The 16780-nt window shown below is 37.9% G+C and overlaps 1 protein-coding gene across 1 annotated transcript in view; it reads left to right on the forward strand.

Moving 5' to 3' along the window:
- The window catches only part of Syn2 (Syntrophin-like 2), a 193969-nt gene that overhangs the window by 117291 nt on the left and 59898 nt on the right, over positions 1 to 16780 (forward strand). Inside the window, exons 2-3 of the mRNA XM_065235911.1 lie at positions 16232 to 16302; positions 16383 to 16538. Of these exons, the coding sequence (XP_065091983.1) occupies positions 16237 to 16302; positions 16383 to 16538 (222 nt within the window). The 5' untranslated portion in view covers positions 16232 to 16236. The remainder of the gene's footprint in view (positions 1 to 16231; positions 16303 to 16382; positions 16539 to 16780) is intronic.

Genomic DNA, 16780 nt, shown 5'->3' on the forward strand with positions numbered 1-16780 from the left:
AATATTTACGCTCATTGTTCTCAAAACAAAAGAAGCTCTCCTAGCTAATCCCCTTTTTCTACGTTTATCCGTATGACGAAGAAAATCTAATTGCGTTTCAATGCATTAGGACGGAATTGAAACTCATAGAACGACTTTAGAATCAACTGTGACTCTTTTTCAAATCCTATGGTACGTATGGAAAGGTGAATAAATTTAGAAGTTATCTTTGACAGAAATGTTCCATTTTTTGTTTAAACTCGTTCAGAAAAGAGAGGTAAAGCGCGGGTTGTGCTTAGTGGGACGGAAATTAGAACAAAAACCCTACTACCAAAAAAATATAAAATTTTACTAAAAGAAAAACACGATACTATTTTTGTCATGAACACTGTGTCCGTAGTTTTAAATATATCAACATTTTACATTTATCGTAAGCAGTTTTAGACAAATTTAATTTCAGACAAAAACATTTTGAGATATTTGGGTTTTTAAAATGTTTATAATCTATACCTAAAATATATGTAATAAAACACTTTTTTGTTTATTTTTCCCAGAAAGACATTGTTTTTCTCTACAACTTTGTCTCGGACGACATTTCGATCAAAAATTTCCGTTTCTATGCTACATTTTTTTGACAGTTTAGGATGTCATTTTGAACATTATACAAGATCCAAAACGGCCGAATTTTAGCAAAAATTAAAATCATTGCCCATATCAATCAATAACGCAAAGTTTCATATAGATCGGAGAAGGTCTATTCAAGCATTCAATTTTTTTCGCTATTTTGCCAGGTACTGCACAACTGATACTGTAAATGAAATTAGAAAAAAAAAATTTTTATCGTAAGTGAAAAGTATTTGAGTATCGTACCACGCTATTTCGTGAACAACGTGAAAAATTGCACAAACAGTAACATGTTAAAAATTTCTAAGAATAAAAAAAACATAAAAGAATACATTATTCCTCTGCTCAGACCAAAGCAACTAGTAAAATACCACAAACTGGGCGTCAATTTGGCCATTCCAACCCTTCCACTCAATTGATCGAGTATCCACATCCATAGCACTTCCAATCACGCTGAGGAAAACCATAATTTAATTTGAAAACTGTCAGAATAGTAACGAATTCAATCGGGCTCTATTTTAACATTATTCCACCTATTATACATATGTATAGGTTAGTAGGTAGGGGAAAACAGCCCAAAATGCACCCCGGGTCAAAACGACCGATGAGATTTTAGTACTACCATATCGGCACAAAAAATTCCAGAATTCAGAGTGAAATAGCTACGTGCTCATGTCATAGTCATGAAATACCAAATCGGGGTGCATTTGTCCCCTGTTCTACCCTACGTAACGTTGGCTACAAACGAATCGAGTGCTTTCGGTATGCAAGAATGGAATTTGAATATGAAACACACCATGGTGGCACCCATCAATTGAAATTCGCTTGCATATTTTAAAAGATGGAGCGCCACCCCTTGGAAGGGAAAATGTGGAAAAATCACGGCTGGGCATGCGGCGAAATAAGAAGTTAGAACAACCCATTCCAAACAGTCAGTCACGTACCTGCCGGGTTTCGATTACGGTTTCGTGATTATGTTCTCATTAGCGTGATTTACCATGATTTCATTATCAAACGAATGTACACGGAATGTATGAGAGATGGATTTTCATGCTCGGAACTTTATGAGGCTCGATGGGTGTAATTAAGATGGATCGTGAACAGGTGGTGCCATTGTTTATCGTGGGTCCACAGGTCGTGGGTGGGAAACATTCAAGCTGTGCCATATAGCTTTCATAGATCGGAACGTGTCCGATAGGGAAATTTGCACTTGCGACGTAATTCCTATCCGACTTTGTTCAGTCGAGAAAGAATAGCAAACGAAAATAATAACAGTTCCGGGTTGGGAAAGTTTGAGTGCGAAAAACAATAATATCGCATAGAACAACACATCGTTTCATCATTATTTGTCAGCATTGGGTGTTACCTCATGTCGTCTAAGTGCTGCAATAAAATATGGTTCTTGTCGACTGGATGGATGAGCTCGACGTGTTCAATCATTTGTAACAAATCGAAAGATGGAGGATGGTTCATTGAAGCATTATTGAGCTAATTGAATGAGGCAGTATTTTGTGATTATTAAATGTAATCAAATTTAACCATGGCTTGTTAGTTTGTGTATGGGCTTTTTTTTCCCCAAGTAACATAGCAAGGTTATCTAGGATTTAAAACTTTCTTAAAGTCTATATCATGGTTGTTACTTGGGTACTCCCCTACCCCTAGATGAACAATCATCCATACATTTTTTTAGTTAGTATGACTCGTGGACACTTGAACCACAATTACTTTATCTCAGACATCATTTAGTTATGTAGAGACATACATTTAAATTATTATTCATATCGGTGTTGAACAAAACAAAAATTGTTTGGTATCTAGGTGCAAAATTTATTATACACGTCATCCTTCGGGGTCCAAATCATTCCCAATACCCCTTCGCTTGTCGTTTTAGCTTTATCAAAAACAACAGCCATTTCCTGTTCAGCACAAGTTTCCCCGACCCGTTTGAGAACTTCTACACTATTCGACATCCAGTTTCTAATGTGAAATCCTCCAGCAGCATCAATAATCTCCTTCACTTGCAGCATCAATTGCACAGCCTCATTGACGGTATCGCAACTATCAAGAAGATCGTCGACATAATGGTTTTTAATTATTGCTTCAGCCGCTCTCGGAAACTTCTCGGTGTGGTCCTCAGCATTTTTGTTTTTGATGTACTGTACTGAACTTGGTGAACAACATGAACCGATGGTTGCGACATCCATGATGTACGTGTCGGGCTCCTCGTCCAATGAATTTTGGAATACAAAACACTATGCTGACTTGTCCTGGTGCCTTATGAGGAATTGATGATACATTTCCTGAATATCACCTACAACAGCTATACGCCTTTGACGGAAGCGGCCTACGACAGCTGGCAAGGGAGTCAAGAAGTCCGGTCCCTTCAACAGCATTGAATTCAAACTGACACCTTTAATAGTGGCCGACGCATCCCAAATTAGTCTGACCTTGCCTGGCTTCTTTGGACTTACGACGACTCCAAGAGGAAAAACCAAGTTCGTTTTGGATCCATTTCCTTCAACTTTTGCAGCATTTTGAGCATATCCTTTCAGCTGATATCCTTCGACCTGCTTTCTGACGTTTTCAGAGAGATTTTCATCCTTGTTCAATCTTCGTTCCAGACACTGCAGTCGGCGGATTGCCATGTCGTAGCTAGCCGGAAACCTAAACACGTCATAGCGACAAAGTAGTCCAGTTTCAAACCGGTTTGTTACTCGAATCGTCGTGTCTTGTAGAATCATCCATGCACGCTTCTCATCATCCGATTCAGGGCGAATACTTTCTACGCCTATGGCATCTACTGCAAAATACGATTTCACTAGCTCATGTAGATGCTCGTCAGAACAGCAGTCGCACAACCTCACCCCATAGCTCACGAGATTCTGCTTGCTCGAAGAACCCCCAAATACGGACCATCCCAAACGGGTTTTTACTGCTATCGGTTCACCAATCTGACCTTCTCTAGATCTCATCGGAACCAGAAGATGCGCGTTGTCAAATCCAATTAAAACTTGTGGAATAGCATCCTTGTAACCTTTAATCGGAATTCCATCCAGGTGTGGGAACGCCTCAACCAGGCTTCCGGTCTGCATTGTCTGCTTAGGAAGCACCAATTCCGAGACTGTTCTGGTATTGATGAGAGGGTACTTATCTTTGGCGTCATATGCAGACACTTCCAGATTCATCCTTCTAGAGCTGGGCTCAGTCCTGGTCCTATTTGCTGTCCAGACTAAACACAATGGGTCCGCGTCACCTTCTTTACCCAACAGTTTGACTACATTCTCTTCCAATAAGGTAACCGACGATCCATCATCCAACATGACATAGGTGTGCACGACTGAACTTTTTTCCATGCAATGTGATTGGTATAATCCGGAATAACGCTGCATATAACATCCGGTGAAGATTAACTACCGCAGTTGTTTCGTGCTCCGACGGTCATGAAAATGGCTTAGAATGCAGTAGCTTATAATGTGTTCTTGAACAACCATCAACACCAAAGTCCTCTCCGCTGAGACAAGTCCATTTTCCTTCAATTTTGCCATGACGTCCCAAACACTGCCTACAAAGTTTCAGCTTGTATACTATTCTCCAGCGATCCTGTACAGACAACTTCTGGAATGTTTCACAAGTTGCTACACCGTGTTCCTCGTTTTTGCACCCAGCGCAGAAATTAACAGACTCGATGTGTGACTGATTTGATGAATCATTCCTGGCTTCATGTACGTTGACGTATGCTTTACCTTTTTGTTTCAGGTTATCTACTCTCGTTCCCTTCAGTTCTGAAAATACTTGCAGCGTCACCGAATTTGCCTCCAGGACGAGGATTTCCATAAAATCGCCGAACATCCGAAGATTCACTGGTGAATACTGTTTCCTATACCGGGCCCAATCTGTACCCAGCTGGCAATTTTTCAATCAACTCCTGTAATACACAGATTACACAGATGCGAGGACATCTCCGCTGCTTCCAAATGGTCACATAGATTTTGTACTGCCATTTCGAACGTAATTAGCATATCCAAGCGTTCTGGTTTCGGTGCTGGCACCTCTCGTACCTTCTTCAGTAGCGTATTTACCGTTTGCCAAACAGCATCTGAAGGGTGTTCAATACGGATGGTACCGCCGATGGTATCAGTAACCGACTACGTACTGCTTCCATAGCGATGCCCTTAAGACTTCGTTGCAATCGCCTAAGATTTTCCACGTCAGAATATCCACATGCTTCGGTAGTCATCTTGTAACAGCTCAGAAACATTAGCCACTCTTCTGGATTGCCATCAAATACAGGCAACTCCCTGGGCATAACTTGGCGAGCAGCAATTTTATCCCGGGTCAACTCAACTCGCTGCTGGTCTATGCGCTCCAATGGCATCGGGTTAGCAACGGTAGGGCCTGATAAATAGTGGTTTCTTCCGACTGCTTGTGTGTATTCCAGATTCCTATCTGCTAGGCTGAATATCGACATTCGATCAATATTCGAATGGAAATGCAAGCCAATTGTTATTCGAAGTACATTCTGCCGTAGCTGCACATAGGTGGCGGCCTGCTGGTTCCTTGATACCTTATTTTGATCTGCTAGGCTCAGTTTCGGCCCTCGATCAATATTTGAGTGGAAAAGCTGTTGCACAAGCTGTTCGCCTGCAGGAGGCAAATACGAGTACTTCGTACTACCACTAACGGTACTCATTGTTGATGTGTGGTCCAATCCTATGGATACTTGAGGCACATTTTTCGACGAATGAATTCCCAGATGCAACTGCTGCTGCTGCTCTCAACTTTGCATCTGTTTACTAGCTTGCTGATAACGTGATTCCAAGATCGCAGTACTCTGTTGATTGTCCAACTGTGATTGCAATTGTTTCGGGGAACTTGAATTGACCGGGTGAGCAGAATCCAAGGAAGGCATCTGTTCAACAAATCCTCCAGACTTTGCAGCTACCTGGTGCTCCAAATCAGTCCTTTCACTGCTATCCTGACTTTGTTCTACTACCCATTCCTCGACTCTGCTACGGCTATTCCGTACACTGACATAGCTCCGGCTTCTTCCGCTCCTCCCATCCGTCTCTTGCTCATCAATTTGCGCAAGCTCAAGCTGGTGTTTCTGCGCAAGATACTCCGTTTCTTCCTGGATGCTTAGCAGCTGCTCTTGTTCCTCCCCCTTCAATAATTTCAAACGAGCTTCACGAAATGAACGTTGTTGCTGTTCATGTTTTAGCCGTAATGCTTGTGCTTCATTTTCCTGTTGATGAAGCTTTAGAAGAAGCTTTTCAGACCGTGTGGACGAAGTCATACTTTTTACGCTGCTAACAGGTCCCGTATGGTTACCTCGCTGACTATTCCGAGTGGCCACGGTTGATTTACAATCATCGCAAAAAAAAAGTCATCGGTTTGCACCGTAGCAACGTTGACTGATGCACATGAATAATAAAACCGTTTTTCACAACGATCACATGCAACCATGTCTTCCATACTGTCCGGTCTGTCACATCCGGCAGAGATATACTCTTTTGCAAAGGATGTCTCCATTGGCTGCTTCCTTCGTGATGGCATTTCCGTGTAGTATCCACTGGTCCTTATTTAAAATCTTTGAAGATTGTTGGAAATTCTGGAGTGCTTTTAGCCAAACTCGCATAGTTTTGGTTGGAGTTGCTTCAAAGCTATATTTAAGAAAATAAAAATTTTGCTACATGAGTTCTGTGTTGTAACATCGATCTTACATTTTAGTTTCTCTTTAAGGTGCCACCACAGGCTATTTCTAGTATATAGCGAGCTATGTGATAGAAAACCCACATTATAGCCCATAGGAACACCTATACTATGGCGTGGCATAGTTATTACTTGCAAGTTATAGTTATAGAGCGTTTAAAAACCATTGAGTGCTGAGATCAGTTTTCTTAAACGATCCACAATTTTTATCCGTATAATAATAATAATATCCTGATATTCCACAGCACCATCCTACGGACCCTGGGGTCCATTTTTCAGTCACAACTCTGAGTTCATTCTGAAAAGACGTTTATTATCTTCCAGGGGAGCGTCTATGCTGTTCCAGAGGAGCATTCATGGTCTCCAGGGTTTATTTTCCGATCATAACTCCGAATTCATAATTATAAGACGTCTATGAGAGTTTTCGAATAATACGGAGTTGTTGGATCAGTTTCATGAATTGACCACTTTTACGGATGTTTCTGATCTTCCGGAAGACCATCCACTGCACGAGTCCCAAAGCCGTATTTAGAAAAACAAAAATGCTTGCGCCCAAACCGTCAGTTTTAGTTACATAGAGTCTTGAGGAAAGTTGCTTCATATTTTTTGGCCGATCTTTATATGTTAGTGAAATTAGGGTGGTCGACAAAATTAGTGAATTGAATTTACAAAGTTTTTTATTATTTGAGATAGACCAATGCACAGTGGTCCAGAATGCAGATTTAGGTGGAATGATATGTTTTTAGCCTGAAATTGAAACTTTAGACTAAAATTCTCTTCTACAAAGTTGTTCCTTATAGTAAGGCCCTTATTTTAATGAAAATGAATTCAAGGGTGGTTCCTATTACACTAGTTTATAAAACAACATACAAAGTGTGAACTTTAGTGGTTGACCAACGTTTCTAATGCAAAATCATACGCTGAATTCAATGCCGTGGTCAGAAAAAATTAAAGTAGAGCCATTTTTGAGATATACAAAAAATTTGATTTTTTGAATTTTGGACAAAAGTACGATTACTAAAATGTTAATATCTTTGGAACTAGATCACCAATTTTAAATCTTTTTTTACGAAAATGAAGCTAAATAAATTTGCTATTGTTCACTACAATATCATGTCTTGATTAAAAATTTAAATTTGAAGTCATTTAAAAATTTTACAGCATTTTTTTTTATTTTTCCTGTGAATTTTCCATAAAAATCTTGTTTTAATCAACATTTTTAATGGGATAAAAAGATTCAAAAAATCATTCCATAATTTATTCTTAAATTCCATTAAAAACTGGAGAAAATGAGCCTTTAATGGATGAAATCGGTTGGAAATTGTCGAAGTTATGAATTTTTTTGTAAAATCATGGAAATTGAATGTTCCAAGATTGGCCGTTGTCCCGCTCCTAGGTTCATGCACCACTTCCAGTAAGCCTTTCTGCGGACGTGTATGCATACGGTGCATTTCACTAACACTACCAGCTGTCACGCAAAATTAAATGGGATATTTTCAACAATATAATTTACGCTAGTGTTTGTGAGACCGCTCGGCGAGAACCTAACACAACCAACTCAATTTGACAGCTTTCTTTCTTTAACATTGCTTAACGATGTATACGACAAAACGTGAATTCAAGTGTAAAAATGATCCTCAAAAGTTTTGTTACGCGTGTGGCAACTATATATTTACAAAATCGGTCAATTTCACTGCTTCGTTGCAAACTGCAGACAGGCTTTATTTTAAAATTGATCATGGAGACTTTGACAAACCGTGGATTCCAAAAGTATTCTGTAGTTCGTGCAAAACGTGCTTGGCTAGGTGGATGTCAGGCGCAAGGTAAATTGATTTTTTGAATAACTTTCATATAAACAATTTAAGTACAGCATGGTAGTGCTTTGTTCTTTCCTGATCGACATTATCTTACTTCATCTATTTTTGATAAGTGTTAATGTCTTACTTACTAACTCACTTATTTGTTATCTGTCAGTCGCTATTTGTCCTTTGACATGCCCACCATATGGCGTCGACCGTTTTGTCATGCAACGGATTGTTATTTCTGCTTGACAAAAGTTAAGCAACAAGGACGTCACAAAACAGTTGAGTATCCACAAGTGGCTTCTATGACAAAACCTGTTCCACATTCAAGTTCGGTCCCGTATCCTGTTTATCCAAAGCGGAAACGAGCGCCCTCTGTTGAATCGACCGTTACAAAAAGTGAGGAGGAATTCAAGGCGGAATGCGAGGAAGACTTCGAGGTGGAATTGGAAAGAAACCCAAAACTGTTTACACAATCCGAATTTAATGATTTGGTGCGAGATCTCGACTTATCGAAGGAGAAATCCGAATTGCTGGCATCACGCTTGAAAGAACACAACATGCTGAGCAAGGAGGTCAAAATTTCTTGTCACATGAATCGTCACAAGAAATTTGACAAATATTATTCTACAAAGGACAAGGCATGTGTTTTGCCATGACGTAAACGGCTTGTTTGAAGAGTTTGGTGAGCCATATGATCCAGCTGAATGGCGTTTATTCATCGATAGCAGCAAGTTGAGCTTGAAAGCCGTTTTATTGCAACAAGGGAATGAGAAACCTTCTATTCCATTAGCTCATGCCGTTAATATGAAGGAAACGTATGAATCAATGGCTCTATTGCTCAATTTGATAAATTACAATCAACACAATTGGAAAATTTGTTCCGATCTTAAAGTGGTTGCCATGTTGACTGGATTGCAACAGGGATACACAAAATATATGTGTTTTTTGTGTAAATGGGACAGTCGAGCTCGTAAGGAACACTACGTCCGAAAAGATTGGCCAAAACGGGATAATTTCACAATTGGTAAAGACAACGTTAAAAATGATCCAATGATCCTCTTGTGGTAAAAGAACGCATAATACTTCCACCACTACATATAAAACTTGGGCTATTCAAAAATTTCGTCAAAGCGTTGCAAAAAGAAGGGCCGGCATTCCAGTACTTGAAATCAGTATTTCCAAATTTATCTGACGCAAAGATAAAGGAAGGTGTATTTGTTGGCCCACAGATCAAAAAAACTGCTCAATGATTCCGTATTCAATACAGTTTTGACACCAGATGAGGAAGAAGCGTGGAAATCGTTCCAGCGTGTTGTCACAACCTTTTTTAGGAAATTTCAGAAGCCCAGATTATGAGGAAGCCGTCGATGAATTGCTCAAAAATTATGAGAAAATAGGTATAAATCAAAAATATTGTGTTTGTTACATATAATTAATTTCAAATCCTTTTATTTCACTGAAAACAGGTGTGAATATGTCTTTGAAGATACATTTCCTACATTCTCACATGGATTTTTTCCCGGAAAATCTTGGTGACGAGAGTGATGAGCACGGCGAACGTTTTCACCAACAAATGAAGATGATGGAACGTCGTTACCAAGGGTTTTGGGATGAAGCAATGATGGGTGACTATTGTTGGTTTCTGATTCGAGAAACAAGTTCAAAACATCGAAGACAAAGTCATTCGATTCTCAATCATTTTTAATAAAACCTAAATAAATTTCTTTTGTATCAACTCGGTTTTAAATCCTGATATGCCTTAATCAAATTGATATGTAGAGAAAAGAATCTCCCATGAAAACTTTACATGCTATGTGGATGCTTACAACGACACCTAGAAAAGGAACTCTAAAGCTGTTGTATTTCAGCAACATTTTTAAGTGTTTTACAAAAATGCTCATAACTTCGACAATTTCCAACCGATTTCATCCATTAAAGGCTCATTTTCTCCGGTTTTGAATGGACTTTAAGAATAAATTATGGAATGATTTTTTGAATCTTTTTATCCCATTAAAAATGTTGATTAAAACAAGATTTTTATGGAAAATTCGCAGGAAAAATAAAAAAAAAATGCTGTAAATTTTTAAATGACTTCAAAATAAAATTTTTAATTAAGAAATATTATTCAAGTGAACGATAGCTTCATTTTCATAAAAAAAGATTTAAAATTGGTGCACTAGTTCCAAAGATATTAACATTTTAGTAATCGTACTTTTGTCCAAAATTCAAAAAATCAAATTTTTTGTATATCTCAAAACTGGCTCTACTTTAATTTTTTCTTACCACGGCATTGAATTCAGCGTAGGATTCTGCATTGGAAATGATCATCACCTTACCGAGTTCAAAAATGCTGTAAACTAGTGTTATCATTAAAATCAAAAATCTAACTTTTTTGTTTGATTAAGTTAAGGTGTACATTTCTCGGCAAAGTTATACCTGAGCTAATTTCAAGCAACTTTGTACAAAACAACTTTTTTTATCTCTTAAATTGGCCGATTTAGAGCTATTTTCTTTAACTGAGTTAGGGTGGCTCTAAAAAAAAGTTGTTTTGCTCTAGTTTTCTTATTTCGAATTTCTCAGCAAAGAAGTATTGAAATAACTTTTAGGTCTTAAGGAGGCGCAAATTTTTGCTGCAAAAAGCTTGTCAATATCTTTCACGGATCAAGAGTTATTGACGTTTTTATACTAAAAATATGCACTTTTCAAATGTTAATATCTCTGGTTGGAGCAAAAAAAAATTCACGGCATTTGAAAGGACGTATGTTATTCTCAATAATATGAAAAAGTTGGAGGTATGTAATTTTTAAACTCGTATAAAATCAATTTGAATTTATTCATATTTTTTTCTATATTTGGGCATATCTTTTTTAGATCTAAAAGTTATTTCCAGACACCTTTGCTGAGAAACTCGAAATAAGAAAACTAGAGCAAAACAACTGTTTTTTTAGAGCCACCCTAACTCAATTCAAGAGAATAGCTCTAAATCGGCCAATTTAAGAGATACAAAAAAGTTGTTCTCTACAAAGTTGCTTGAAATAAGTTCAGCTATAACTTTACCCAAGAATGTACACCTTAATTTAATCAAACAAAAAAGTTAGATTTTTGATTTTAATAATAATAATAACCACCCTAGAGTTCATTATCATAAAAATTAGGCCCTAACTATAAGGAACAACTTTGTAGAAGAGACGTTTAGTCTAAAGTTTCAATTTCAGACTCAAAACATATCATTCCACCTAAATCTGCATTCTGGACCACTGTGCAATGCAATGTTCTAGATAGTTGTAGAACGGTCAAATCGAAGCATTTGTGTTTCAGACACCAAATTTATATCTCTTATGGTTCATGAATTATGATTTTTTTAAAACAAGCAGGTTAGGGTGGCCCCTAAAAAACAAATTTAGTTGAATAACTTTTCATACGTTCATTTCTCTTAAAAACGTTGTTTTGGACACATTTAGAACTTATGATGACGCAACCATGTTGCTATTTTTTTTTATTAGAAAATTAATGGAAATATTCTTCGATTTTTTTTTAATTGTTAATATCTCTAAAAGGAGCAAACCGGTTTTCAAACTTTGGATTTCATTTGAAAGTATTTAAAACAAAGTTTCTAAAAGAAATGAACTTATAAAATGGTATTTAAAGAAATCCGGCTGCCCATCGGTGTACCCCCATGTTTGTCTTTTTCATCAGAGTGTCGCCTAGTTCGAGATCAAGAGCACATTGCTATCCAAACCTTGTGTTCACAATCCCTACCCTGCCATCCATTTGTTACAATTTGTTACCCCTAACCTCGAGATAGCCGTGAGTAATCGGCCTCCGCTTTACTAACGTTAGTTTTAAGTAATTTTGTTATCTAAACAATGAATATCGGCTCCGCAAAGCTACAGCAAATGAGCCTGGAAAAATAAACGAATTATTAAAAAAAAGAAATCCGATTTTCAAGGGGCCACCCTAACTTGCTTGTTTAAAATAATCGTAAGTAATGAACCATAAGAGATAAAAATTTGATATCTTAAGCAAAATTGATTAAAATTGATTATTATACAACATTTTAGAACACTGCATTGGTCTATCTCAAATATTGAAAAAGTTGGTATTTTCAATTCACAAATTTTATGGACCACCCTAATTTCACTTGCCAATGGCCAAAAACTACGAAGAAACTTTCCACAATATTCCATGTACCTAAAAGTGATGGTTTGGGTGCAAATATGTTTGTCTTCCTAAATACGGCTTGGGGACCTTTGTGCACTGGTCCCAAGGGTAAAATTTCTGGTCATAACTTCAAATTGATTCTGATAAGATTCCAATGAGTGGTTTTAAAAAAAACGGACCATTTCGTGGTCCCAAGGGTCCATTTTCCGGTCACAACTCCCATTTTATTCTGATAAGACATCTATAAGTGATTTCGAACGATCAGTTTCATGAGTTTACCTCTTTAAGGGATGATTTTGATCCTCTGGAAGGCCATTTCATGGACCCAAGAGTCAATTTTCTGATCACAACTTCGAACTCATATTAATAAGATGTCAATAAATGGTGAAAAAAAACGTAGTTCTAGGATTTCATGAATTGAAAATGGTCGGATGTTATGGATCTTGCGCATATTGGTATCCTGCTTGGTAGTAACCGGTAAAACTTTCTCCAGGCCATGTGCACAGGTTCATTAAGCGAACAAAAATGCACAGAAAAAAATCAACGTGTGTTCACTCGAAAACTCTATTTTATAGCACTAAGTCATAGTTTTCTACTACATAGCTACTATTACGTCATAGTTCAAAGTTTTTGAAAATTGTTTCCCAAATCTCATAGAACTATGATATAGAAAACAAAATCGGCTATGTCATAGAGAACTATAACATAACGTGTGGTGGCACTTTTATTTCCAAACGTAAATAATAATAAAAGGCAAATAATAAACGCAATATAATCAACGTGATTCCTGTTCACTAAACTTTTGCAAAATGGCGGGTTCCACTGCGAGTCAAGCCGCAGATCTCTACGTAGCATTGAGCGATTTCGTTCCAGTCTTCAACTGCGATGGATTTGTCAATCAAAGATTCAAACGTCAATTTGTCGGAACTCTTTGCTTGGCTACGCAAAATAACACCCCCATAGGGTAGGGTAGAGTATCCTAAACATTAAATTTACAAAAGCAGATACGAATATTTTAAAATTCACTCTTGTATTAAGAGAACTGTAGTGTTTTTTTTTTCAAAAGAATTTGGCAAAGATTTTTTTTAGGGATAACACCAAGGTGTTGTGAATCCCCGAAGAAAACTCGGGGGTGGTGCAAGTAAGCTCAAAGCTGAAATTGTAATTTATTTTTAGATGGCCTGACATATCACGAATTTAACATGTACTTACATTTAGTCTCCTAAATAGTATGATTCTAGACAACAAATTACAATTATCAACAATTAGGCTAAGATCTTGATTTAAAGTAGATGGATATAAGTTTAACATTTAAGTAAGTTTAAGTTCAATTCCTCGGCATGCGTAAGTACCGCATTCAAAGCTGCACTTATCATCGAAATGCCCTACTTCTGTTCGAGGGGTGTTCAATCCTAACACCAACAGTCAGGTTCATTGAGTAATTTTGATATGAATATGAACTGCCATCTGCCTCATCATTAACTGCCTCGTGAGAGTCTGAATGATTCAGAGGTAAACGAGTCACTGACAGTCTAGCACTCAGTCAGTAGCTCAGTCAACACATTTATTCTGCCGTGATGGTACCCAATATTTGTTTTGAATGACTGAGCGTACATTTTCTATGGAAAAATGACTTAATTACATGCTATGTGAGCGAAGGCAAGCGGTGTGCGTCGCCAGTTCGTGCGTGACTGAATGTTTTTGTTGGCTCTTTCATTGCCTCGTCCTTTACCGTTTGGTACAAACGGTCTGCACAGAGCAATGGATTGAATAGTGCAGTGCTTTCACACTCAGCCTAGGCAGTCAATAGTTTTAAGCTCTGACCAAGGTATTTCAGATAAAATTAAAGGGAGCCTCAGAAGGAACCCTAAGCTAGTTAAGACTTTAACATCCAGTCAATTGTGTGAGTTCAGAGTAGAATTTTTAAATAGCCATGATGATTGTGAAGAGGATTCCAGAATCCGGAAAATACACCAAGAGCATAGGATAATTCCAAGGGCATCATGAAAAAAAAATCTAGAGAATTTTAAGGAAATTTCCAAGCAAAAATTCAGAAGTATTTAGAGCAAAATAATTCTAAATGAGATTTCCGACAATTATTAGGTGAATTACTAGAGATTTCTAAAGAGAATTAAAATTAATTTTAAATAGCACTATGGAAAGCAGCTTAAATTATAAATATTATAAATATTGAATTTAAAGTTTTTTTTCAGAAATTTCAGTTTATATTTAATATTTTTTCCGAGAATTGCTTTACTTTTCTAACCAACTTTGTGTCAGACGTAATTTCGATCAGAAGTGACGTTTTAGTACTACACATTTATTGAAAAATGTCAAAAACGCCATTTAAAAAAATCCAAAATGACCAAATTTTGACCAAAATCTGAATGATTACCCATAACACATAATTACGCAATGTTTCATGCAAATCGGATCTTACATTTTTATGTGTTATACCATTTGGCCTGTAAATGGTCCAATGGTTGCAACTTTTGAGAAAACAACACCGTTACTTCAAGAACCGAAAACATTTCATCCAGGTCACAAGTCACCATACCTGGAGGCACTGGCTGACAATGCATTGCGTTTGTCTTTCCATCGTCCTGGAACTGCCCCAACTGTGACAACAATATTTGAATAATGACTCATGCCAAAGGGGTTTTGTTGATCTGTATTTAGTTTTTCCTACCTTTTCTCATCTGTCTTTGTCAATCTACCAACCGACCAGGCTTATTCTCACACTGACTGTAGCGGTGATGACCAAACCATGCTCGACTAGCCATCCACGACGGCGGCTGCGGTGAAGTTTACTTTTACATTCTTTTAATTTGCACCTATCTCGAGGCGAGGAGAAAATTACCCGCCACATTCCATGCAGAAACCGGAGAAAAACTAATTGGAAGGGCGAGATGGACAGCTTAGAACAATGGGACATGTTTTTCCATATTTTCCACTGCTCGAAGTTGTTTACCTTGCAGTTCTGCTAAGGCGAATGCTGAACTAGACATACGATTAGTTGCATCGTTCTGATTATATTATGTAAATTGGATGATAGTTTTCCGTTTCAATGTCGTTTTAATCAGTATAATTTTGTGTTTATCCGGTAATAATGACTTTGTTTTGAAAAATCGAAAATAATACATCACCACAAACGCCAATCGAACGGACATTCATATCAATTTATGTTTGAATGACCTCAATGTAGCATTGCGTAACAGCATTCTTCAAACGTTCATAACGACCGGCCTCACATCATCCAGTCTAAGCCAAACAGTAAACATACCGTACAAACACAAATAATGCGAACGCAAGCAGACGCCTTCCAATGCAATCGGGTGCTTGCTCACTTGTTTCATACGAAAAGCATACTCATAAATCTAGATCCCCCACCCCCACTAGTTATGAGCGCAGTTCATTCCAGTATTATCGTTTTTATTACCTTAACGATCAACTCCCGAATAGAGCAGTTTTTTTTTCGGATTCGGATGAATTGCATTTTTGTAGTGAACACAAAAATCACCCTTCTGAAGGTTTTTCCAACTCTCCTTGAAACATAAATCATTTCCGTACTGACAAATTTCTCCTTCGCCGTGGCTGATCTGACCAGAAAAGTTTCGGTTCAAACACTTTCCTTCGAGGAAACGGAAATCCCTTCTCTCAACCTCAACAACCTACACCGGCTAGTGGTGTGGGAGGATCTGCCCAATCAGGGGCAATTTATTTTCGAACTTTAATTAGTTTTCCATCCCGATCGAACGGAGGCTCACACTATGTAGCATATTCGCAAGCACCTGCACCTATTCGCCAATGAATGGGGGAAAAGGCTTCTGCGTAAGTTTTCCGGAAGACCTGGAAGTTAAAATTGAACTGCCCCTTTGAAAAATAAAACGACCAGAGAAAAGTGTGGAATAAAATAATAAAATTTTCTTTTCCCGTTTCTCTTTCATTCGCAGAAAATATGAAGATTAACGCAACGACCAAAATGGCAACCCCAATAGAAGAGAAATTCGATCAGAATCTTAAGGTAATCATGAAAGCAATATTGGTTATTATTTTTTCGGGCAGTTACCCATTGCTTCTGTTTATATTTTCATGAATTTATAGACCCGCTCCGGAATGGTGATGATAAGCGATGGCAAAAGCAAACCAGAACTGGCCCGGCTACATCTGTCTATGGAGATGATCACAATTCAAAAGCAGGACACATCCACACCGGCACCGACGCCTACCAGCACCAGTCATCCACCGATAGAGTCTAAGGTAGGTTTTCCTTGATGGTTCCATATGTTGGATGACGAGGGTTTAGAGTAAGTAAAACATGGGGTGACAGTTAGGATCAACATGGGGGGTTTCTAGATTATACATATCTCGATTGCATTTTCGAGGGGACGTTCGGAGAGATTTGAGATTTAGGCGTTGTTGCATTTGCGGGCAGATGAGTTGGTCGCCGGTAAGGGCCAGTAAGTGCTGCCAGCAGATGAATCAAGAGGTATTCGAAACAA

The sequence above is a fragment of the Ochlerotatus camptorhynchus genome, unplaced genomic scaffold (assembly GCF_037179485.1).
Source record: "Ochlerotatus camptorhynchus isolate MF236.1 unplaced genomic scaffold, CSIRO-AGI_Acam_v1.1 ptg000507l, whole genome shotgun sequence".
Lineage (NCBI taxonomy): Eukaryota > Metazoa > Arthropoda > Insecta > Diptera > Culicidae > Ochlerotatus > Ochlerotatus camptorhynchus.